The sequence below is a fragment of the Pygocentrus nattereri genome, chromosome 19 (assembly GCF_015220715.1).
Source record: "Pygocentrus nattereri isolate fPygNat1 chromosome 19, fPygNat1.pri, whole genome shotgun sequence".
NCBI lineage: Eukaryota > Metazoa > Chordata > Actinopteri > Characiformes > Serrasalmidae > Pygocentrus > Pygocentrus nattereri.
Window position 1 is genome coordinate 19,005,308 of NC_051229.1, and position 24,805 is coordinate 19,030,112.

Here is a 24,805-nt window from a genome sequence, read left to right on the forward strand (position 1 = left end):
CAACATGTGAACACAGCATTAGTCTAATATTTCAAGCTCATTTACTGCCACCGCCGTTCTCACTGCAGGTTGGTTTGGAGGAGTTCTTCTTTTCTGATAGAGGAAGCAACATGTAGAGTTTTGAATTCAAAATAGTATATTTTTCACATATAAACTGTTTTGGAAATAAAATCATATAAGCATCAATTTCACTATTTATACTTGCAAAGAAACAATTTTTTTATAGCATTTATGAATAAGCATTTAGATCAGGGTGTCTGGGTTCCTTCCAGCCACAGCAATGCAGACCTTCTGTCCTATACCTAATTTAAGATAATTAGCTAATCAGCTGACTTAATTCAGTGTTAGAAGAGGGAAAATGCTAATCTCTACAGAGCTGTGGCCCAGAGGGAACCCAGTCTGACACAGCTGATTTGGATAATGTCTATAAGATTATGCAAAGCATCTTTAACCAGACATCTCTGAATCTTTCACTCGTGAAGTATGTTTTGTTACTGTGCAAACGTTTTACACACATGAAAACAAAGCCCTAACAATATTGCTCGAATCGATTTACCTTTGCACTAAGAGTGAGTCTGACAGTAAAGACACCACATATCACTAGAATGCAAAAATGTATGTAAATAAACATAACAAACAATAAAAAGTAACAAGAATGTGTCTTTGAAAAAAGTAGTTGATGCCTGGTGCCTAAAACTGTTGCACAGTACCATATGTGTTTTAATCAGATGTCTGATTTCAAAAGAAAACAAGCAAAAAAGCATTTCAACAGAGTGACAACAAGAACAACTCCTGGTCATATGCCAATGCTCTCGATTTTTATTGCACAACAAGTAGTCATTTGTAAGGAACGCTTTGACAACATTGCTACTGACGGAGCAGGTTATTGAAAAAGACAAGTAATGCTTAGTACCAGGAGCTTTAGCACGTCACTACCATAGACATCACTCCAGAACAGACGCGGCCTGATCTTTCACTTCATATCATTGCTGTGTAGATGTATGAACCACCACTGCTTGTGTAACAGCCCACATTTTCCCATCGCAGGACATGCTGCACTTTACAAGCTACAGCTGACCTTGCTGTAGGGCTACCATCAGTTTCACTTGCTTTCATCTAAAAGATCAATGGTAATGGGGAGAGAGAAGGAGTGAGTGAAATGCTTATGGGAAACGCTAGAGAGAAAGGAAGGAAATAAGGACGGCTTACTGGGAGTTAATTACTGTGCAACAATAAAAAGTAGTTTGTAAGAAAGATGCATCATACCTAAACATGATAGCTGCTACTAAATTACATACATTACGTATGTCATTTTCAGACAAGATATGTTTTCCATTAAGTAATGTTACCACGGGCAAATTGGATGACCAATTTGCAATTAAATAAGAACTTTATAAGATCAAGTGTCTGCAAGTCTTACATGGTGTCATCATTGTTCAATATGTAATGTGTAGCTTCCAGAGCTCACAAGCATATAATATGCTCAAAAATGTACTGTAATCTCTCTTATCGTTTCTACCTACCTGTCTGTAGTGACATTAGTTTAGGAGTTTACAGCCAACCATCAACATCAGCACACACAACAAGACTACAGGTGTGCTTTCAGCTTTGTACACTTGAAGTAGGCCAATTCTTATCGACTTGATATGGGCTGCAGAGAATACATGTTCATGCTTCATACTATCTTAGTTCCATGTCAGCTGTTTAGACGTACCGCAACACAGGTGAGCGTCAACTTTTTATGCAAGTCTAGTCAAATGTACACTGTGCATGGGCGAAATGGCTAGTTTAAGATTAAATGGCCAACTTTTAACAGCATCAACTATTTTCGTTACAATGGCACTTTGTGGGACGCAGACTTTGTGGACCATTTTGGGGAAATGCTCCTAAAGCTGGATTTCTGTCCTTTACTCTCTTTTCGAACGCAGAAACACAGTGCACAGAAAGTTAATGATATGATTTCAATACCGCAGAGTTCCAGAAAATTCAGCCATTCATTACCAAATTTCAATACTTAAGTAATCGGTCTCAGCAATCCGATAAACATGCTTTTCCTGAATCTAGATGGGTGCTTGGATGAAACTAACAACAGATTTGAACAAATGCAAATAACAGATCACCCCCAGTTACACAGTTTTTGTGTCATCACCCACAAAAAAGAAATAATAAATAGTGAAAAAAAACAAAGATAAAATATGTCAGAATTTTTGCACAGGCCACATTTTAACGTTCACCCCTCCCCCTCCCAAATATATTCAGCAAGTAAACAGTAGTGTTAGTAGTGTGTATTAAAATGTGCTCTCTGTCACGGATTGTTAGCTAATTTTCACCTAAAATTCAGCAAAACGTCATTTGACAAAGGGTGCCCAAACTTTTGCATACGACTGTAAACATGTAAATGTCCTGTAACCTGCTGGATGACAGGATGATGTTACTTTGATGGCTGACTGTACACTCCTCAGCTATTAGCACAGCTTTCAGTTAATACAGCTGGATAGATATGACAAGAGAACCATGACGTACTAGAGCATGCGCTCTACTCATGACCCGCGGAATGCTATATAATGCTATTACTATAGATGTTTTTACATAGCATTCTTTTGTAAAAGAAAGTATCACTAATGAATTGTTCAGGACTCACACCATCAAAGCTGAAATCAAAGTATCAGTTCACATGATCATATTCTGTACAATACATAACCCCCACATATGATGGATCTGGACGGGCTTAAAGCCACAGAGATCAGAGATACTCTGGTAACAATTCCATTACCCCAGCTTGTCATACTAAAGTAATTCTGCCTGAACAGTACTTAAGGTGAATCATCGTGAACGAAGGGAAGGGGGGCAGGAAAAGACAGTGTCTGTGGACTGGAACGGGGCCATCATAGCCCACTGCACTTCAATCGACCTCCACAGGTGACGGATGACTAATATCTGCACTATGCGGCGTGTGAAGGAGTGCTGAGTGAGTGTGCATGCACACTGACACACATACCTACACGTAGCTAATCATGACCGAGCCTCGAACATCAGGAGTGCTGCAGCAAAGCCATAGCTCTTCCTTTTATAACCACTGCAGCAGATGGACTGACAATGACAATCATTTAGATTGTTAACTACAGTTATTCTGATACCTGTAGTACCATAATGTGACACCAATACTATGGCAAAAAATGAAGGAAAAAAATACTGCCATCTAAAGACTAGAAAAATAATCAAATTCTTACAGTTTAATTAACTTGATTTCCAATAAAACATTCTTTAAATGATAAATAAGTCAAACAAGTAAGTAAAAAAATCATTTAAACATAGTCTCATTCAACAGAAGGTTAGATTTAAGGGGCATTCTTACATTAAACTGGAGTTTAATACGTTATTTCTTGTGTTATTTACTATTCTTTAGCTCAGCATTATACCTTTGAACTTCTGAAACTTAAAAACATTTTATGTTTTTAAGTCATGCATTACGAAACACCTCATACAACCATAGGAATCCCTGACTGCTATCCTAGCCACTGATATATAGGCTTATAACTGCAACCAAGTTAACATTAGTGTAACTCTTAAGTCACTCATCAAGCCAAATCATAAAAAACAGCAATATTAACTTTCTTCAGCACAAAATTGACTTTTTTATCCAGAGAAAAGAAGCCAAATTGAGGTAAAGTAAAAAGTCAGCTCACAAAATTTCATCAGATGGTATTTGCTAGTCTTTAAATGGGAAAATCTCACTCTAGAGACAACACCAGCATTGCTGTAGGAGGTATGTAGACCTGTTTACAACAGATATGATGATGGTTGTCGCTTTTACAGTAAGACAAGGTTGTACTATAGGCTAACATTCATCACACTGTGTTTAAAATGGGTTATATTCCATGTTTCTAGTAATAAAAACTAATAAAACTAATAATAGTAATAAAAGACCAATAAGTGCTAATGCGTGGATACCTGCCCATCTACATCAACTTAGCAAGCTAAGTTTGATTCAGTTATAAACAGAATGCAGAGGCCACAAAGTGTTATGTTATTAACGTAGTTTTGAATGTCCATGTTCCACCTATAATGTGTTCTTTCTTAGCAAAACAAGTTAATTATTCTAACCGGACCACTTCAATGTATGTATAGAGTCACTATATAACACAGTTATGCTATGCTACGGAGGTGCACTATGTAGTTGTAGCTAATTGAAACTAGGCAGATTGAAAACAATGGGGTAGAATTTGTCTCCCTGTTAACGCTAATAACATGTGACACTAGTTTGGATGTTTGCAACCTGCTAAACAGCTAAACATCCTTGGAAGGCCTTTCTAGCCTTCACTTAGCCCCATCGGGGCTTAGCCAGGCCTGAATCAGCAGAAACAGACACAAATCCAAAGCCATTTTATGCGCAGCAGCCGAAAGAGCGCTTAATCTGACACTTTTTAAAATCACTGCCAGTCTGACTGCACAGCCCTGCTGTAGCTTTTGGTTCTTCACTTTGGTGGTGAATTGTTCACACACAACTACAGCAGAAAGAGAGAAAGTGAGGGAGCTTTAATGAAAAGACAGCTACGTTTAATCAAAGAAGCTACTGACTTTATGCTAGCAAAGTTAATTTGCTCTTGTGAAGATGCATTTAAGAGCCATGCTAGCACTTAAGACTACATGGCAGGATGGACTGGCATGAATATTCAGCATTAAAACACGCAGCGAAATCTGTCATCCGCTGTTACATTCAAATTCACATCTCTAGGAAGAGCTCACCATCTGCATTTTAAAGACAGGCGCTACAAAACAAGCAGGGATCTAACAAGGCTTTGCTACTACACTCCACTCATGGGCTTTCAGAGCAACAAAAGGCCAATTAGGCCTTTGCTAATGCATTTCAGTGTCGTCCACATTTCAGGGGAATTCAGCAATGCTTTCAAATCTCTAAATTACAAAAAAAAACAAAAAAAACCTTATGATACGCTGCACTGAATAAGGTGAGGCATTGATTCAAACATGTACATCATTCCACATGAATTAAATATGTTACAACACAATCTCCACTTTAAATTGATGTCTGGCAATAACTGTGTTTATACTATATATTTTATTCATGTAGAAATGAGGAACATCTTTAAATCAAGTTAATTAAGGCCTCACTTCTTTCAGTGTGAAATTGCAGGTCAATTGCCATAGGACTCTCTTTCTTGTCATATTGAAATAGACATGTATAAAGTACTTTGAAAAAGCCAGGTACCACCCTTTTACTTATCTAATTTCCAGTCTAACAGCCATTAAGTCCAAGTTATTAATTTTTCAAGATATTCCTGTTGAGAGTATATATAAATCCATAAGGAAGGGAAAAAAAACAGGTATTTCTAAAATTGGAGTTTAAAACATGATTATAAAGTGTAGAGAAAATGGGACCACCATGGAAGACCTACTAGACCACCATCAGGTAAACAATAACATTTTCATCTTTTTAAAAGAAAAAGAAATACACAAAAAAAAGAATCTTCCCAGAACAATAGACTGACCATCCCAGAGTCCAGACCTCAACATCATGGAATGTTAGATTACTTGAATCGTGAGAAACAGAAAATGCAACCAACTTCTAAGACTGAACTTTGGACATGTGGAAAATATCCCTGCAGATTTCTTTGGAAAACTGAAAGTCTCTTGAAATGAATGGAAGCTGTAATAAAGGTAAAGGGTGGCCACACTAAATACTGACAAAATTTAAACAAATTATATTTGTTGTTGCATGGTTGTTGAAGTGTCTGTGCAATTTTCTGTTAAACATATGTTTTCTGCTATTGTACTTGCATTAAATAGCTGTTTGACTGGAAATAAACTAAAAGTAGCCTCTGACATTTGTACTGTTTAAAGAGGAACTAATTATGATTCTTGCTGCAGTTGTCTGTGTTATCTTGTAACATCATATATATATGTTTGTGTGTGTGTGTGTGTGTGTGTGTGTGTGTGTGTGTGTGTGTGTGTGTGTGTGTGTGTGTGTAAAATTGTCTCTGTTATATACACTTCATTGAAAACTATATATGCATGCTTATATGTTAATAAAGATTTCTAATATATTTAATATAATCAGACCTGCTGTGTTTTTCTGTTTATCTGTGTGTGCTCAGCTGACATCTAGTCTACTACAGAGGTGGATTTGATTTCGAAAAGCACCAAGCCATCTGGCGTGATGTCTATGGATTGCAACAGCGGCTCCACCGAAAACCAGCGTTCAGGTGGAGCCAGGCGTTTTGGCAGGTGCTCCACAATGTGCGTCCCAGCAAGTCAACTCAACCCCAGTGCACCACGGGTACAGACAGCGCATGCTGTTCAAGGGTCCAGGACAGACATGAATGTGCAAGTCGTATCTTCCAACGTGGGGAAGATTATGCTGGATTATTCGTTTTTCATTTGCTAACAACTATTCAGCAGCTATATTGTACATATATTGCAAGGTAAAAAAAAAAAAACACATAGTTTGCACTTATTCTTTTACAGAGCCACGTACCACTAAAATAGACTATGTGGAAACTAGGTATACTAGGCACTAGGTATGTACATTACATTGTGCGTTGGGGCACACTGTAAATACGAAAAAACAAAACAGAAAACAAACAAACAAACAAACAAACAAAAAAAAAACACTTCTCAGAACAGAAACATAAAGTACCCTGATTTACTAAGACATTTTTATACCAAGGCATTTTGTACCATTTACGTCCTGTACTGTGAAACAGGAGCTTTTGGATGATGGTACTTTCCAATAATTGTCCATCTTAGTTCAGCTTCAGTGCTGGCCTTTCTGACCAAAAGAGTTTTCGTCAGGGACTTCACATGAGCTGCATGTCAAGCTTACAGTAAAACGTAGAGGGTACTACTCCAAATGTCTACTTAAAGGAACACTTCACTTAGAACTGCTAATGTTGCTAATAGTCAGTGGAGGCCAGCTAGCATTATGCAAATGAAATCACCAGCAGTATTCATTTAGTGTTAGCCATGCTAGGCTGGCTATACATGAAGAAACTTTTAAATAAATGTACATGTAAAGTACATGAACTATGAAAAATGCTAACGGCTTATCTTGCTAAGTAATTAACACTCAGATAGCAAGAGGATAGTGGGCCACTGTTGGCCCACTGACAGCAAGGCTAGCAGCCCACTGGCTTTTAGCTTAGTGTTTTCTGGACAGCCAAGTGGGCAAAATGGTACTTTTTCATTACTCATTTTCTACTCACAGTCCAATTTACTCGTTTTCTGTCCTTATCCTTTGTAAATAACTTTAACAAAAAATTTTAACAGCAATATCATGATTATTTTAAAAACAGGCATAGTTTTTTTTTTTCTAGCAATTGTAATATTTTTCATATATTATTTTCCAAAATAAAAGGCTAGGAGCATTTAAAATCTGTTTGAGGGGAATAAAAACTAGTTAGACTAGTCATGTATGCAGGACAATAATCTGGGTAGTCTGTGGGTGGACCAGCAGTGGCATACCATTAGCGGGGTGCCCTCCATACCAAGTCAGTGGACTGATATATGCTTTCTATCTGGATAACTGAATGTGTTACATGCTACAAGTTGTAACCTGCAAAGTTTCCCCATGTAAAGCCAGCCTTGGAATTCGGCATGTAGCATTCCTTTAAGTAAGGGGTGGAGTGTGTGTGTGTGTGTGTGTTGGGGTGGGGGGGGTTTCATATGACCACCTTTCACACAAACCTCCCAAGTCTTGTAGAGCCAAAATAGCAGCTTAAATAGGGCTATAACTCTATCATATGTGCATGGTAACAAAAATAAACAGTTCCAATAATTTGCAGTTTAACCGCAGTGATATACATACAGCAGGTATTCATTCATTTGGTTCATCTCACTCACAATACAGCTGTCAGTAGGCTGGGGATCTACTGTAGACACAATGATAAAATAGAAACAAATGCATTATTGTGCACTTCTGACAATAGGAAGTAGAACTGTAACAAAACAGAAAGCTGCACCGTACAGGCAAAAAAAGGACAGCACAGAATGTATTATGCTTGTGTAATTAAAGACAAGCGATAGTATAACAAATCAGGAATCAAGTTACATGGAGCCCAGCTGGACAGTCACTCTATCTCATGCTTTTTTTTTTTTCCTAGGATTTATTTGATCATGTGATCACATTACTGCTGGTAAATGGCAATGCCAGCTCAGGAGGACCAGAAATGGACATTTATTTGGTTGTACAGATGCTTATTGTACGTTATGGCGCTAATGCAAAACCCCTGGTGAAAGACAGCCCAGTCGACAACAGTGTTACACTTACCAATGTAAATGAAATTAATTACTAAAATGTAAAAGAAAATGCTGTAATAAAGGGATATATAAACACAAGTTATTATCTTAGTCTTAGAATTGAATAGCAGAAATGTTTACAGTGCTGATTTACCACACTCATTAAGCTGCCTATATCCATGTCATCAAATCGTAAAACCCACCACAGGTCAACTCGGTATGGTTGTTAGGAATGTGGCGATATACTTGCCCTCTAGAGGGCGCTCATGGGGATACTGTGTGCTTTATTGTATAACATCTTCATGTACTTTCAAACCTAAGACCCAGTCTCCAGTGGGGGATAGTGGTAACAACACCAGACATTTAAAAAAAATAAAAAAATTTGAGAAGTATCTAATTAGCATAATCAAGAGTTGATCACCACAATAAACACTCAGAAAAACACACACGCGTTCTGTTTTGCATTACTTAATATGATCCTATTTACATGGCAGTAATTGATATTCATTTTGCTGTCATAAAACGCCAATTGGCATACATTCAGAAACTAAGTACGCACCTATTGCCATCTGAGTTCAGTTTTCTTTTTCTTGAGTACTAAGTCCCTCCCCTAGCTAACATTGCTATTCAGATTCACATGTTGATTTACAATATCATATATACAGCTGTCAATCCAAGTTTAAGTGAAAAGAAAAACTGCAGCGGTTAACTATGAAACAAGCGACTACGTACTGTTGAGGTGAAACATCTTTAAATCAAGACAACAGTGATGTTTCAGCCAATGACCAAAACAACCGATGTGGTCAACATCCACAACAACCCTTACATTGGCCAGATAAACATGGTAAGACCTACCTTGGAGGTTTCATTAAAGTGCAGAGCATTGTAAATACTGGTTAAATTGCACAAATAATTGGTTATTTTTTAAGTCAATGCAATTGAATGCCACAACAAAACACAAGTATTTGACTTTTTGCAGGTAAATTAGGCTACAAATAGGAAAATATAAAAAGAAACAACAATCAGTTCAGCCTAAATTGAATCAAGTGTATTAGTGCAGCACTTTAAGATGTCTAGAAATGCCACAAATTTAAATACCACCAACAACAACTTTGCAGGAAAACCCCAGTTCACTCTGTAATGTCAGTATATTTCAGTGCTAGTGTAAAATGGAGAAAGTTATGCCTGAAGCAAAACTCATTATACACAAAGTTTGTCCCTCTCATAACTGTACCTCATTACCTACAGAATAAAGTATTCGCATTGCAACATTAAAAATTCAGACAATAAGCAGGGTTAGCGTATTGCAGAATCATATTGCATGAAACGATCAACTTGGATCCAAAAAAAAAAAAAACCTAGCACGAGTTGAGTCTTGTTTCAGAGATTTCGATTCTTTTGGTTCCTCTGCTACCAGTGACAGAGTCATTGGTCTTCATCAGTAAAAACTTTCAGTGCAGCCCAGAGTCTGCCGAGTATTGCCTTAGCCATTGTGCACACATCCATCAAAAATGCCCAGCAAAACACTTAAAAAAAACACTACAGTAGCTTTGCACTCTCTTGAGAAAACAGATCAATGAATAACAGGCTTACATGCTCCTGTGCTCCCACATAGACACACACAAACCATGTATATGGCTTCTAAACTCGGAATCAAGGCAGTTAAATAAATGGCGTTTCTTTTTTCTCAGTTGACACAGACACAACCAAACTTTGTGTTCAAGCTCAACTTTGGTTTTTGAGTAAATACAATGAAGATATTTACTGGGTTTTTTTCCTCATTTATCCTATTTACATATCGATGTAAGATCGACCCGCGGTCTGTAATACTATTTTCATGGATATTTTACAAGAATATGGACAGTTAATTAGTTTGCTACAATTATAGCTTATACAGAAAAAAAGGACACTCAAAACACTTTTGCAAAGCATAAAATTTCATCATTGTCATCTGATGCAAGTCCCTGATTTTTTATTTTTTTTTTAAACTTAAGTCCCAGCTCAGGCCAGATTGCATTGTATGGACTCTACAGAGTATGCAACAGAATTTCCACCCCATCCCTCTTCATAACAAAGACAGCAAGGGGGCATTTTTATTAGCTGAATGCGAAAGTGACTAACTATGCAAGTGGGTCGACTAGAAACACCCTACTTGCTTCAACCTAGTTACAGTAGCGACGTTATATCTAGTAGTAGTACATCTGTCTGATTAATCCCCCTTCTCATCAGTTACAAAGCTCAGATTCTGCCTCCTTCACTGAAGGCTGTTAGAAGCGAACAGAAATATCGCATCGATAGAACCCGGGGAACAGAATTCATTGTGACTCACAATAGTGCCAATAGTGCATGTTCCGGTCAGAGGTTCGAGGACAGCCTGGATCTAGCGGAGTCTGTTTCTGGGAGACTAACTATTGAATCTTTCTTGTGCACTATTGGGTCAAGATGACCTTGTCCTGCAATAGCTGCTCCACCGGCCACCGAAGGGGTACCCACAGGTTGTGGAGTGGAGGGGTAAGCAGGTCCTGCTGCTGATGTCTGGGGGGGCAGTGCCATTCTTTGAGGCACAGCACTTCTAACTCCAGAAGGCCCAGGAATGGCAGGGTGAGGGGCTTGTGGTGGACCAATGGATGTAGAGGATACATGGGTTGATGGTGGTGGGCTGGGGCCTACAGCTGGTGGGCCATCCTGGGGCAGAGAAGGTTGGGAAGCCGACAAGGCCCGTGCATCCTGGGTCAAGCTGCCCCCATGCTGCAAGGAGTGGGCACTCTTCTGCGGGGTGGCCCGCGTAGGACTGGGCACATGTTGCTGGATAAGGGACAGTTGAGATCCCGTGCGCCCACCCATTGGGCTGCAGCCATATTGGAATGTCCGGCCACCCATTGCTGCTAATGGGCTCTGCACTGGCGGGCTGGAAGTAGCCGCAGCAGCATAGGCTCCCCCGGGAATCGGCTGTGACTGCATGGGAGAGATGGACACAGGGCTGGAAAGGTTTTGGATGGCCTGGAAGCGTCTGACCATTCGCGGGGACTGCAACGCACCCTGCCCCACCAGAGGGCTGGCCATCTGGGGGCAAAAGCTCATGGCTACGGCTTGCTGGAGGGTGGCGATGGCAGAGGCACCCTGGGATTGACCAGGAGGGGCAAAGATGCCTCCGGGGATGGAAGGCGTCATGGACATGGCTCTCGGGCGCTGCAGGTCCACAAGCTTCACCATCTCGCGGTCATACTTGACAATCTCCTGGATCATCTCATTCTCACGGTTGTTGAAGACACCCGAATTGAGGTCGTGCTGCACTTTGTGCATTAGAATAGAGTTCTTCTTACCTGTTGGGGAAGGGAGAAGTTAGCAATTCTGTTGGCACAGTGCATATGTTAGTTAGGCCTAGTCCTGGAATGCCACTTAGGTTGGAGACTGAAATTCACACCTTAATGATAACAGCTGAAGTGCTTCAGTAGTACCAAGCGTGGAAAAGAAATCAGTACATGATTAGCACATTAAAAAGGTAGTTCAGTTAAAAATTAAATCCCCTTACTCCAAATCTAGTTGATCAGTGTAGACATCCGGTGTCCAAAGTTTGTTTCCTTCAGAGCTATAAGGCTAATGTAACTAACAAGTAAAGGATGCTTATGTACACCAATTCAAATCAAGCAAATGACAAACTAATTAGTAATTCAGAGTGATCTGATTTGAAATAGTGTGCTAAAAAGAAGCTTAACAACTCCTTTTCTACAGTGGTGGTGATAAGAACCAGGGGTCATGATGTCTACAACACAGATATAGACATTTTATTTACTATCCAAAACCACCAGTGAAGCTACATGTGTCCCAGGGGGAAAAATCGTTCTTAAGATTGTCTCAGAAAAATAAAGCAAATCTCAATAGTATATTAATGAAGGATCATTGATTTCTGAATTGTTTCTCCTGAACCTCCCTTAGGACAAAAGAGGAGATCAACAATAGCATTTCACTGTGAGAAGTTGTGATGCTGAATGAGAAAAACATGAGTTCACCTTTTGCACTGAAAGATGTCGATGAGATCTTACACTTTTCTTATGGAAATATTATTCAGCTGAGACTGAGGGTGAAATGAGTGAGACACACAAGAGTTAAGCCACATGTGTGACACTATTTTGACCAAAGTGAGAAAATCTGAGGGTTATTTCTCAGGAGCCAAATTTCAGAAATATGAGAAAATGGCTTAAGTCCCACTCTAATTTTAAACTGGACCTAACCACATCTAGAAGACGTACATGAGATCAAGAATAGATCTCATTTTAAATACTTCTTTCCTCTGGGATTTTTCTGAATTTCACATATAATATTGATAATGGTAAAATAGTGGAAAATATATATATTTCTTTGGGAACTTTTTGCCTCACGATGCCTTGCATGTATTTCTCAATTACTAATGTTTCAGGCCAAAACTTAATCTCAAAACTATTATAAAACAATATCACATGCATCAGACATGATATGTGTAATCATTTTATGTAATCACGTTCTGTGATGTAGCTTTAGGAGGCCTTTAACTCTTAAGACATCTTGTTCTTTTGGTGGAATTCCCCTCTGTGTTTTGTGTTGAGTTGTCCATTAATCTCAAACAGACTTGCCTGTGTGACATTGTATGATATATACATGCATGTTTACAGTGTTGGAAAATACATAAGCAAGTCTATTTCAGATTACTTTACACCTCAATACGGTTTGAGTCAAGTATATGTAATGTAGACATACAGTTTGCACAGTGCTAATTGGTTGGGTATAAGCTTTCATTACTTGTTAGTTCCAGGGGTGTTTCTTGCACTAGGCAAAGGCAGGCAGCTGTCTAGGGTGCCTGTGAGCCAAGGGCCCCATGTAAATACAAATTAGATGATTAAATACAGATTAGAAGATATTTGCAACTGTAGCTGTACTTTTCAGTAGTTTTAACCTCACGCTGGTCACAGTTATAATAGAATTTCATGTTGTTACATGACACAACTGCATAAAGAAGAATTTATATGAACAAGAAAACTAAGTGATAATCTACTTTTTGCTGGAATATAGACAAATCTGACAGAGTTGGTGTTCTTACCTATACGGTCAAGCCTGTCAATGGCAACGGTCTCGAAAGCTCTCCTCATCATGGGGTACTCCTCCAGCACCTCGTTAAAGTGGTCCACTGAGAGTGAGTAGAGGCGGCAGTACGTCTCTGCCTGAACACTTGCCGTTCGCCGACCCCGTGTCAACAAACAGATTTCTGCCGCAGGGAGCGATGCACAACACAGATAAACATGACTTGCATCTGTCCCTGTGTTATTTTACATAACACCACACATTTGTACATTTTTATGGCACTTTTCAGATGTTCCTAAAGTCCTTAAAACTGAAAATGAACACAGTATGGAGGCATGAAAGATAGATGCTAAGAAGTCTAGCCATAGCTGTCAGTTAAATAGACTGCATGATTTAGACGTCTGCAGAGTCCAGTGGAGTTTTACGATCTCATTACCACTCTGTAAAGTTGAAATGAATCCATGCACAGCAGTTTGATCTCCTATCGACTAACCATTTTTTGCTTGCTAATTTGATTGATCATTCATAATTTTCTGCAATAGGGAACTTACAGTGTATTGTTATATACAAATAGGCCTGGCACAAACAGCATTTTAGAAGCTTTGAATACTTATTGGTATTTTCAAACAACTACTCAATTAGTCAGTGTCAAAATTACCCTTAAAACAATAATATCAGGATGTTTTTTGGTCATCCAGCTGACAAACAGGTTTGCTTCCATTTTAATCACTGTTTCAGTCACACCAGCTCTGCTAGACACTAGACATTCATCAAAACACAACACAATAACTCTCATCTTTTCAATCACACCTTTTAGCCTTTTTGAGAGGATGGAGCACATATTTGTCCAGTTTGAAAAGAGCAAACAAAAATGTGTCAGCAATGCACAAAAAGGCTAAATTAATTTAGCCTAAAAAGATTTTTTAACACAAGACCAAAGCTTTCTAAATTTCTTAAAAACGTAAGAAGAAATGGGCGTACTGTTTTTTTTTTTTAACTTAAAAGTAATATAAAACAAATAAACCACTCGAGGCTGCATGTTACAATGATGTTCCCAAGGCCCTTTACCCTCGATCTTTCAGAGGACCCCCACAATTTGGCACTATGCCACTTGTCTTGGTGGCATAGCAGTTGCAGAGCAGCTACTGCACTTTACTAACAGTCCATGGAAGCTTGTCACCAACAATGGTAAAAACTTGTGAGTGTGGTTTTGTTGAGCGCTCACTTAAAAAGAAAAGGAGGAAAAAGCATTTATATTCCCGTTTGAAGCAGTTATGTGCTGAGTCCCCGAAGGCAGTGTACATTGGCCATATGTTCTCTTTTACTTCACATACACTTCTATGATTTCACTGATGTATCATGTCTGATCTGGATTCAGCATGTAGCCTATAAAGTGGCATCCCATTGGAAAGATTCTAAATTCTAAAAAGAGATTTCCTTGATATCTCTGTAGTTTCTCCTAGACAACAATGAGATCAGATTGAAAGACAAAGGAGGCTTTGCTTATGTCTCCTGCTCAGGTATTTCGCCTCAGCAAAGAGCTGATTTATAGATAATGACACTCATCTTTATCTGTGGCTAAACTCATTTATCTCTCCTGTGTCTAATGTATCATTTTTATCTAAAGCTATTTCTAAGGAATTTTAGGAGAATTGCCATTAAGCCTTTTGAGGAAGAGCAACATTTACACAATACTATTTTTTCTCTGAAGATCACTACTATACTTAAACTCGCCTTGTCTCCATGATACATGAGCCTCTTATTGCAGTTTTCTTATTGTCTGATAAGGTGGTCCATTTTTAGTTAAGGTGTGGATGTGAGGCACTAATGTATGATGTATTAAACTAAACCAGCCATGATTTATTTATTTTTAACATTTTCCACACATTAACAGTAAATGGTTCATCTAAAGGCCTTTGCTGATTAACTGTATTGTTAATTATCGTTTTGGCTACAATTGTCCAAACTAAGGCTACTTAATATTGAAACAAATACGTTTAATAAAAAAACACTTGAGTATTTAAAATTTGCGACCAGTCCTACTGGTAAAAATAGATACCAGTATCTAAATAGATTGTATGCTGTATAGAACCCTTTTGAAAAGGGTTCTATACAGCACACAAAAGGGTTCATGTCAAAATTGTAACAACAGAAGAACCCTTTTGGGTGTTATATAAAACTATTTTCAGAAAGGTTCTATATAGAACCATCTACAGCACATTCTTATTAACCATAAACGCTCAAAGAACCCTTTGCAAGATTAAAGGGTTCTTTGCATCATAAAAAGGTTCTTAAGAATGTGTTGTACATGGTTCTATATCGTACTTTTTTGAAAAGGGTTCTATGTAGCACCCAAAAGGTTCTTCTATTGTTACAATCTTGACAAGAACCCTTTTGGGTGCTATATAGAATCCTTTTCAAAAAGGTTCTATGTAGAACCATCTACAGCACATTCTACATCCATCTGAACAACGCATTCATGATGCAGAAAAACAGAAAAACCCTTTAATCGTGCAAAGGGTTCTTTGAGTGTTCATGGCTCTTTATAGAACCATTTTTTACTAAAAAACCTTTCAAGACCTTGCTTTTGAGAGAGTACTTTGCACAAGCAGTAGTAGCAGGCCATCATGATTTTTTATCCATTTAAGGCAAATATTCTGCATTTGATTGTATCCAAGAGTGACATATACTCCTTCACTTACTCTGACATTACAGCTAGTACATAAGGTCCCTTAACAGCTACTACTAAGATGAATCCTCCTGCTCTTTCTTTGCAGTGATCAAGTTTTGCTACTGATCTCCTCACTTGAGTGACAGATGTTGAGTGTGAATGTTCTAGAACAGCTATCGTGCATTAAAAACATTGGTCACTGCATAAGCAGAAACCGCCATCAATCAGAGCTGGCTCACAGCTTGTGCTCTGAATCAGTTCTGGATCAGCAGACGCAAACTCTAATATCCTCCTTCCGGGAGGCCACAGCTAATTATAGACCACCCCGTCATTCCAGACCACTCACTGTTGGGTCTCATTCATCAAGTCAAGAGGCAATATATCACCTCAATCAGAAATGGGCACACAAATGAATGCCCAAACATGAACATGCAGGCACAAATACACAAATACACACACACACACAAGTATGTATAGCTGTTTTTCTGTGGCGCCTCTCCTGACTTCTGTATAACTACATTTACATTTCCTCAACTTAATACAGTGTTTGCAGGACAGAAAGAAAGAAAGAAAGAAAGAAAGAAAGAAAGAAAGAAAGAAAGAAGGAGCACAAGGGTTGGAGTAAAGCATGTCAACACTAGACTCTGGAGTAGTGGAAACATTCTGTGGAGTAAAAAAAAAAATCACGCTTCTCGATCTGGCAGTCTGTTGGACAAATGCCAGGAAAACCTTACCTGACTGACTGCAGTGTCCCAACGGTATAGTTTGGTGGAGGAGGGATAATGCTATGGGGTTGCTTTTCAGGGGTTGGCCTAAACCTCTTAGATCCAGTGAAGGGAACTCTTAAAGCTTCAGCAGACCAAAAAATTTTGGACAACTGCATGCTCCCAAATTTGTGGGAACAGTTTGGGGATGGTCCTTTTCTGTTCCAGCATGACTGTGCCCCAGTGCACAAAGCAAGGTCCATAAATTCTTGGCTGGGTGAGTTTGGCATGAAAGAATTTGACTGGCCTGCACAGAACCCTGACCTCAATGTGATAGAGCACCTTTGGGATGAACTAGAACAGAGATTGCAAGCCAGGCTCTCTCATCCAACATCAGTGTCTGACATCACAAATGCGCTTCTGGATGAATGGGCAAAAATTCCCACAGACACACTCCATCTGGTAGAAAGCTTCCACTGGATAAATTTGGAAATATTTCACCAAACTATTCTACTAAATAACAGCTGTATGTTTTAAAGAAAAAAACAGTTTCCTTCATTGAGACTGTCCAAATATTCCCATAAAACATATTGTTTTCCAGCATCCTAGGGTTTAGTCCCTGCAAAGAGCTACATACCCACACACATAAACAAACATCCTGACTTGCAACCAGTTTCTGTCCTATTGCTATTTTGCATAGCCCCTGAGACAGCTAGCACGCCTTGAAAGGGAAACGAATGCTGTGCTTCTGCTGCTACTGATATTTCTCCCATGATCCTGCTCAATATCTGTCGCGCTGAACCCCCCAGGGGAGGCCTTTCTACCACCCTTTTAACTCCAGCTACAGAAGGCATCTGTTCATTCGCGACCTTTCCAAGGTCACGCTCCTGTTCCTGCCTGCCCACTGCGGCTGCAGAATGCTGAGTCATCAGAATTTTAAAGGCGCAGCGGGATTGTCTTGCACTCCTCGGCGACGCTGAACACGCTCACCGCACACAACTTCTACAAGTCAGAAAAAGCAACACTGTCTCCAGATCTTTCAGCAGATTCTCAGCTATTGAACCTGAGTTCCAGTGCAGTACTTGCCATCATTTTGGGGGAAAAATTATCAAAATATCACATTCGTCTTCAACACCAGGAACAGAAACCACATCTGTCCTATCAACCAGCATGTATATCCTTATAGTTAATTCAGAGCTGGAAAGATTTAAATCCCTACTTAAGTAAAAGCACTGCTACTGTAAAGATAATCCATTTGAATACAAGGAAACGTCTTATTTAATAATAATACTTATTTAATAAAAAAAATACTGAAATAATTCAGATAAGAGGAGACTAAATAAGTTGTGTAAGGTCAATAATTTAAGTTATTTGATGTTTCCTTTATTGTTCACTTACATTAGCTAAATTAGTCAGCTAACAGGAGCTTATAATAGGCCATATGAGCTACATGTTTAGGATTAATAAAGAGCTCCTTGCTAGAAAAACCAGCGAGATGAGTGAAACCAGCATTGTTTTGGATGATGGTATTATTGTATTATAATATTGTATTGGTGGCCAGACCAGCACTAGACCAGCATAAACCAGCTAGTTGTTTAGCGAAGATTAGTTTGCCAGGCAGCTGTCTGCTGAGCCCATTAGTTTAACTTGAATATTAGCTTACACTGACTAAAATAGCTAGCTAACAGGTGCTTGTAGTAGAACATGCCATCAGCTAGGTGTAATAAAGATCTTGTTATTCTAATACAACAAAATAAAAAGAAAACGGTAAAAGAACACAGTAGCTGTTTAGCTAGTTAGCTAACTGGTTTCTCAAGTTAGCAATAGGGAATTGCTGACTGAAGTATAATTATTTGGCAATTGAATAAGACACTTTCATAAGATAAAATTTCTCAAAAGAAGTAAAAGTGTGTAATACATAGCCTAAATAATCTTATAATATTCTTACAACAATCTCTTAACGAAGTAATATTAGATATACTGACTACACTTAAGATGTTTTCACTTACTCAGATCAAATTTTGTGCTGTGCACTTCTGGTTGATTCCAGCCAGATTCAAGAAAGCATGGACTACCTCTGGCTGTTTCAAACAGTGCTTGCAAACAGTGCTTCTGACAATGAATCGGGGAAATGAAAATATACATTTTGGAGGTTTGAGCAGGGGCTCAGAGTCTCGGTAGATGGTAATTATGGATATATAATGGCTGTCGCATGACCAGACAATGAGAGTAAATCTGCAAAAGACTCATTCTGAGAATTACAAAATCAACCTGCTTTTTTCACTATCACCTGATTCTCACAGAGGTTCCTAAAAAACCCTGGCGTTCTGGCTTTGGCATCTGTCTGAGGCATCAGATTACAGCATGTCACCGGTACTCCCATGCAATCTCTCTTTTAGCCGAGCCCCAGGGTTTGTGGGTGGAAGGCTCGAGCACGAAACAGGCTGGATATTTTGCCATTTACTGTACAATAAACTCATCACTGCTCTCCAAATAACAGAGCTATAATTATCATGCGAACATGTCAGCGGAGCTTGGCTTGTCTCAGGGAAATTATGCTTGTCACTATCAAAAGTGACAGAGAGGACTGGAGCCAAGTTATTGCACTTTAACGTCTGAAGGAATGGCAGTGAGGGTCCCCAAGAACACGCACTCAAATATCCAACTCATTTAACTCTGCCTTAATTCCATCCTGTGAAAAGCGAGAAGGTCACGCAAACCACCTTAAATCATGTTTCCAGCATCGCAGGGGTTTAATTAGAATTTGGGCACTTTAATTAAGGGATGTGACAGTTTAATTTGAACCTAATTTAGGCAGTTATGAAAACAGGTTAATTTCTCTGGCAACAAGAGACCGCACCTCCAAAATAAGAGCCATCGGAAAGCTTCATTCCCACTGTTCCTTTGGTGAGGACGTTGACCACACCGTGCTGGATGAAGTACATCTTCTTGCCGATGGTGCCCTCGCGGATGATGTAATCTCTGGGCTGGAAAACCTCAAAGCGCAACTTAGTCAGCATGGCTGTCACAAAGTTGGGCTCAGCGTTGGCAAACAGAGGCATGGAGGCCACCAGCTTCCGGCAGTTGAAGTTCACTATTTCCTGAAAGAGGGCAAACATACCAGAGGGAGTTTAGCATTTACCATTTACACTAGAAGGTCAAACAAAGAGCACTGAAAAACCTACTTTGTGAAACATTTTAAAATATGGTAGGCTACTACATTATAAAAAGAGATATATGAATATTACAAATCTGTCCATCAAATGTTTGGGGACATCTGGCTTTCTTTTTTAGAGATGGAATTGATCCGATGCTGAAAATGCTGAACTGTAAATTGAAATGAATGCAACTGATTGTATTCTGTAACAAATCTAGCCTGAAAAAGCACCTTCACATTATGTGATATGTTGTTAACTGTGGGGTGGTAGAGTGTTAAAGACGTTTGAGCATTATAGCCTACTTTTAGATGCTCATCTGAAAGCAATGATTTGGCAAATTTACAATGTGTTCCACTAGGGGTACGGGAAAAACTCGATTCCTAGATGCATCACAATGCGGATGTGAACGATCCTGAATCGATTCGTAAATGTTAAAAATAGATTTTCTAAATATTTAATTTACACCGTAATGTTGACGGAACGTAATAGGCAGAACTCTGAAGTGCGGAAGTGCACATAACAAAAACAGAACTGGAGGAGGGAGAAATACGGCCGGTATTGTCCCGAATTACGACTCCCCAGAAGATTCCGACTCCCCCTCTCGTGTACGCACTTCATGTAAATATGTGGACGTTACGGACTGCACTCAGGATTTCTTAGGTTATTTCTGTGTGTAAATAACTTCTTTAATTTATCTTTAATTTTCACAGCAAACAACACAACAGGATCTAAAGTCAAACAAAGACTCGTAACCACAATGGTTTAGAAATGATTGTTGTTGTTGTTGCAGTACTTGAGAGCTGGTAGAACTAAATGCCTTTCAGTTATAACGATAAGTATTAGGACATACTAAACACAGCTTTAAACCTCTGTCTGGAGCAATAAAGTTCACATCTGATGAGTTGCAGTATTAGCTGACTTTTTTTCTCGTCATTATTCAGCAACAAGACTTTCATTGCTTTCATAGCTAGGACAAATGCACAAATTAGAATACATTACTGCATAAAAGAGTTGCCTATAATTAAAAATTGTAGTAATTACAATTGTAATGGTAGTAATTTAAGATTAATTTTGGTTAAAAAGTCAGCAGTTTTTCCATAAAGGTGTATTATGAACCTGTCAAAATGATGCCCCTCATATCTCTGAGGATGCATTATAACTGTAATGATTAACTTTTTCTGCTGACTTCTGGTTCATAGATTACAGCATATAAAGCATATGTCTCTAAATTCAACAGTTTACCGGTGGGGGGTGTAGAATTTTGGCACCGTTATCTTGACACCAGCAGAAATTATATTCCCCCTCTGATCTCAGCACTGCAAGGTCTGAATGACATCTCCTTTATTTCGCTAGCATGTCCTGGGCTGTAGATTGTGTCCTGAAATGCATTTTACTCAAGGTTCTAGGTATAGAATTTTATTTCATTATTAATTATTGTTATTATAAATATACTCTAAGCCTGAAAAATATAATTTTGTAATATTTTAGTTTACTTTCCATACTCTTTCTGTGTTTTCATATTGTATTTGTTTAGCCTCACATAGAGCTTTGAAACATCATGATCATGAATGACATTAATTGTAACATTTTTAAAAAAGGTGACATTAAATACTGATCTATTAGTCAATCTGTCTGTATGTCTATATCTTTTACGTACTTTACGTTTGCACACACAGACACACACACATATTTTATATATATATATATATACACATGCACGTTTCTTGGGGGAATTATGCTCTAACATTCATTATCAGTCCTTCCTTTATCCTTCATCATTATTGGGGCATCATGCAGATGGATGCAGATGGACCTAATAGAATTGCCTATTTTAATAAGCAGCAAAAATGTACCATATGTAATAAATATGTATAATATTCTCATGAATAACATTTTTTTGTGTTTAAATACTGACATAAAAAGCATGATTTGCTTACTCGGTTTTATGTTTGAATATTTTATTGGATGTAAGCTATAGCCTCTTGACATTGAATCCCCCAACATGTCAGACCAAATTTGCACCTCAGTTCTATACCATCAAGTTTTATTTTAAAACACATGGTTTTTGGTGTCAGAATGTGCAGTGCATAACATTGATTTCCTCAGTGAACAAAACCTAATTCTCAGTCGCAATAAAAAATTCATTATGTTTTTGTTTCACAGTTTGCCGAATGCATCCTGAGAGACAAGACTATTTCCTTTATCAAGGGTGTGGACGATATAAGAAGCTCCTTCAAAAAACTGGTAAGAGTACCTCTAGGCCTACTAGTTTAAACGAGTAGCAAACAGTAATAATGGAAACAAGTATCTGAAACAGTTTTATACTTCTGTTATTCTGAGATTGACTAAACACCCCTATTTATCAACAACGATAACATTTGTGTTTATGTTGTCACATGGCATGATGTTTTATTAGATGACCTGAGAGATTTGTGTTATGAAGAAGACATGAACTGATTAATTGTATCGTTTCATTTACAGTCAAACTCAAATATATATATATATATATATATATATATATATATATATATATATATATATATATATACACACATATATATAAATATATATATATACATACACACACACACACATATATACACACATACACACACACACACACAAACACATGTAAGATAATGGTACGTAAAAGACATACAGACAGATAATAGATTAGTATTCATTTTTAAATGTTACAAGTGAAATCATTCATGATCATGATGTTTTAAAGCACTGTGTGAAGCTGTGTAAACTGTGTAAACACAATATGAAAACACTGAAAGAGTATGCAAAGTAAACTTAGAAATATATTTTAGGCTAAAACATTACTAAATTATATTTGTCAGGGTTCTCTGAGTATATTTATAATAACAATAATTAATAAAGAAATATATTTCTGCTGGTGTCAAAATAATGCTGCTAAAATTCTAACCCCCCCCCCCCCCCCCGGAAAGTCCCCCCTGTTGAATTTAGAGACATATGCTTTATATGCTGTAATCTATGAACCAGAAGTCAGCAGAAAAAGCTAATCGTTACAGTTATAATGCATCCTCAGAGATATGAGGGGCATCATTTTGACAGGTTCATAATACACCTTTATGGAAAAACTGCTGACTTTTCAACCAAAATTAATCTTAAATTACTACCATTACAATTGGTCATCAGATGTGAACTTTATTGATCCAGACAGAGGTTTAAAGCTGTGTTTAGTACGTCCTAATACTTATCGTTATAACTGAACAGCATTCAGTTCCACCAGCTCTCAAGTACTGCAACAACAACAACAACAATCATTTCTAAACCATTGCGGTGAGTCTTCGTTTGACTTTAGATCCTGTTGTGTTATTATAGAAATAACCTAAGAAATCCTGAGTGCAGTCCGTAACGTCCACATGTTTACACGAAGTGCATGCACTAGAGGGGGAGTCATTAAAGCTAGGATCGGTCAGGAGTCACAACCCCAAATGTTAAGAAGAGCCATTTTGTCCTTTCAATAAAAATCAAACCACATTGGGAGCCACAACATTTAATGTCTAGTATGTCTCACTGTGTGCTAATGTCCTAGTATAGGCTAAAAATATAAACAAAACTCTGCTTTAAGCTTTAGCTCAGCTTTAGCCACTTTCCTGCCCTTTCCATCAGGAAACCTTTCCTCAGAAGTAGAGCAGCTTATTGCAAAACGTCTATAATCGTTCGGCTGTTTCATGAGCCTGAAATTGCTTCTCATTCTCCAGCTTCTTGTTTGAATTTTTCCATTCCACCTTAATTTCTGCCTGCAGCGCCGAATGTAACTGCTACACCATTTAAGGTGGAACGGGGAAATTCGAAAGAGAAGCGACTTCATCTTCTCAATTTTTTAGTGTTGGACAGTGTCTTGTTGCAGATTTAACGTACCAGGAAACCAACTGCGCCGCTTATAAATGCGAATAAGTCCATTTCAAAATGTTCTTCTTAAATCTCTTTGCCTTTTCGTGGCTACCGGCAAGGCGAGACTTATGTGACCTGCAGTCTTCTCAGTCTTTGAGAACCAGGGCTTTTGCACTTTGTTGCACGTTTTGAAGCCAAGATTCAGCGTCCAGCCTCGAAAATATTTTACTGATACAGCGACCACGGACTCTCTACAATGAGACCAAAACCAAAGTTATAAAATCACGGAATTAAAATAATAATGGGTAGGATGGCCGTGATGTGTGCGACATTGTATCGCAGATTTGTTGCAGCAGCGTCTCAAACAAGAGCAGTGAAGGAGAGCCTTCTAGATCACTTCCATTTGATTTATTAATAAAAGATATTGGAAGGAAATGCATTATGGATCATTACAAATACTTTGGTTTACAACTACCGATCGATAATCGTTTAATAATCGCATCACAGCCCTCTGAATCGTAATCAAATTGAATCATGAGGTGCCTAAAGATTCCCTGACAGAGGTGTCAAATCCAGGTCCAGAAAGTATAAATCCTTCCCAGGATTTTGTTCCAACAGGCTGGACAGCTCTGCTGGTGGTGTGATCTAACTAGAGAAGCCAGCCTGTTGGAACAAAATCCTGGGAAGGACATTGTCTCGATATTTAAAAAGTGGTATCATGCCATCTCTACTTCTTTTCAAATTTTCCATGTGTAGTTTGATTGTTCTGTTACTTTTCAGTTAAGTAGGAAAGTATACCTGCATGACTTTGCTGGTGGCTATAAGCTTCCATTCTCTGTTAGCTTCATTACCATCATAACCCAAGTATAAACTAAAGAACCAGGTTTGTCTTGCCTGATCCACAACATTGTGAGTAACTGATCTTCTGCCAGACTATGGTTTCAACATAAAACAACTGTTTGCCAATATCCAAATGACACTTGTTCACGTGACACGTGTCCTCCTTGGTATGAAGAGCAGGTTTGCCCTTGATAATGATCTGACAGTTTGTTTTCTCCCCAAACTATTGTTAAAAGCACTTTTGCTGTTTTTGCCCA

At 38.4% G+C, this 24,805-nt stretch overlaps 1 protein-coding gene across 1 annotated transcript in view; it reads right to left on the minus strand.

Moving 5' to 3' along the window:
* Positions 1-801: 801 nt before the first annotated feature.
* The window catches only part of LOC108442426 (potassium/sodium hyperpolarization-activated cyclic nucleotide-gated channel 2-like), a 93,577-nt gene continuing 69,573 nt past the window's right edge, over positions 802-24,805 (minus strand). Inside the window, exons 7-9 of the mRNA XM_017722452.2 lie at positions 19,544-19,784; positions 13,328-13,492; positions 802-11,576 (exon numbers count right to left, since the gene is read on the minus strand). Coding sequence (XP_017577941.2) covers positions 10,609-11,576; positions 13,328-13,492; positions 19,544-19,784 — 1,374 coding nt within the window. The 3' untranslated portion in view covers positions 802-10,608. The remainder of the gene's footprint in view (positions 11,577-13,327; positions 13,493-19,543; positions 19,785-24,805) is intronic.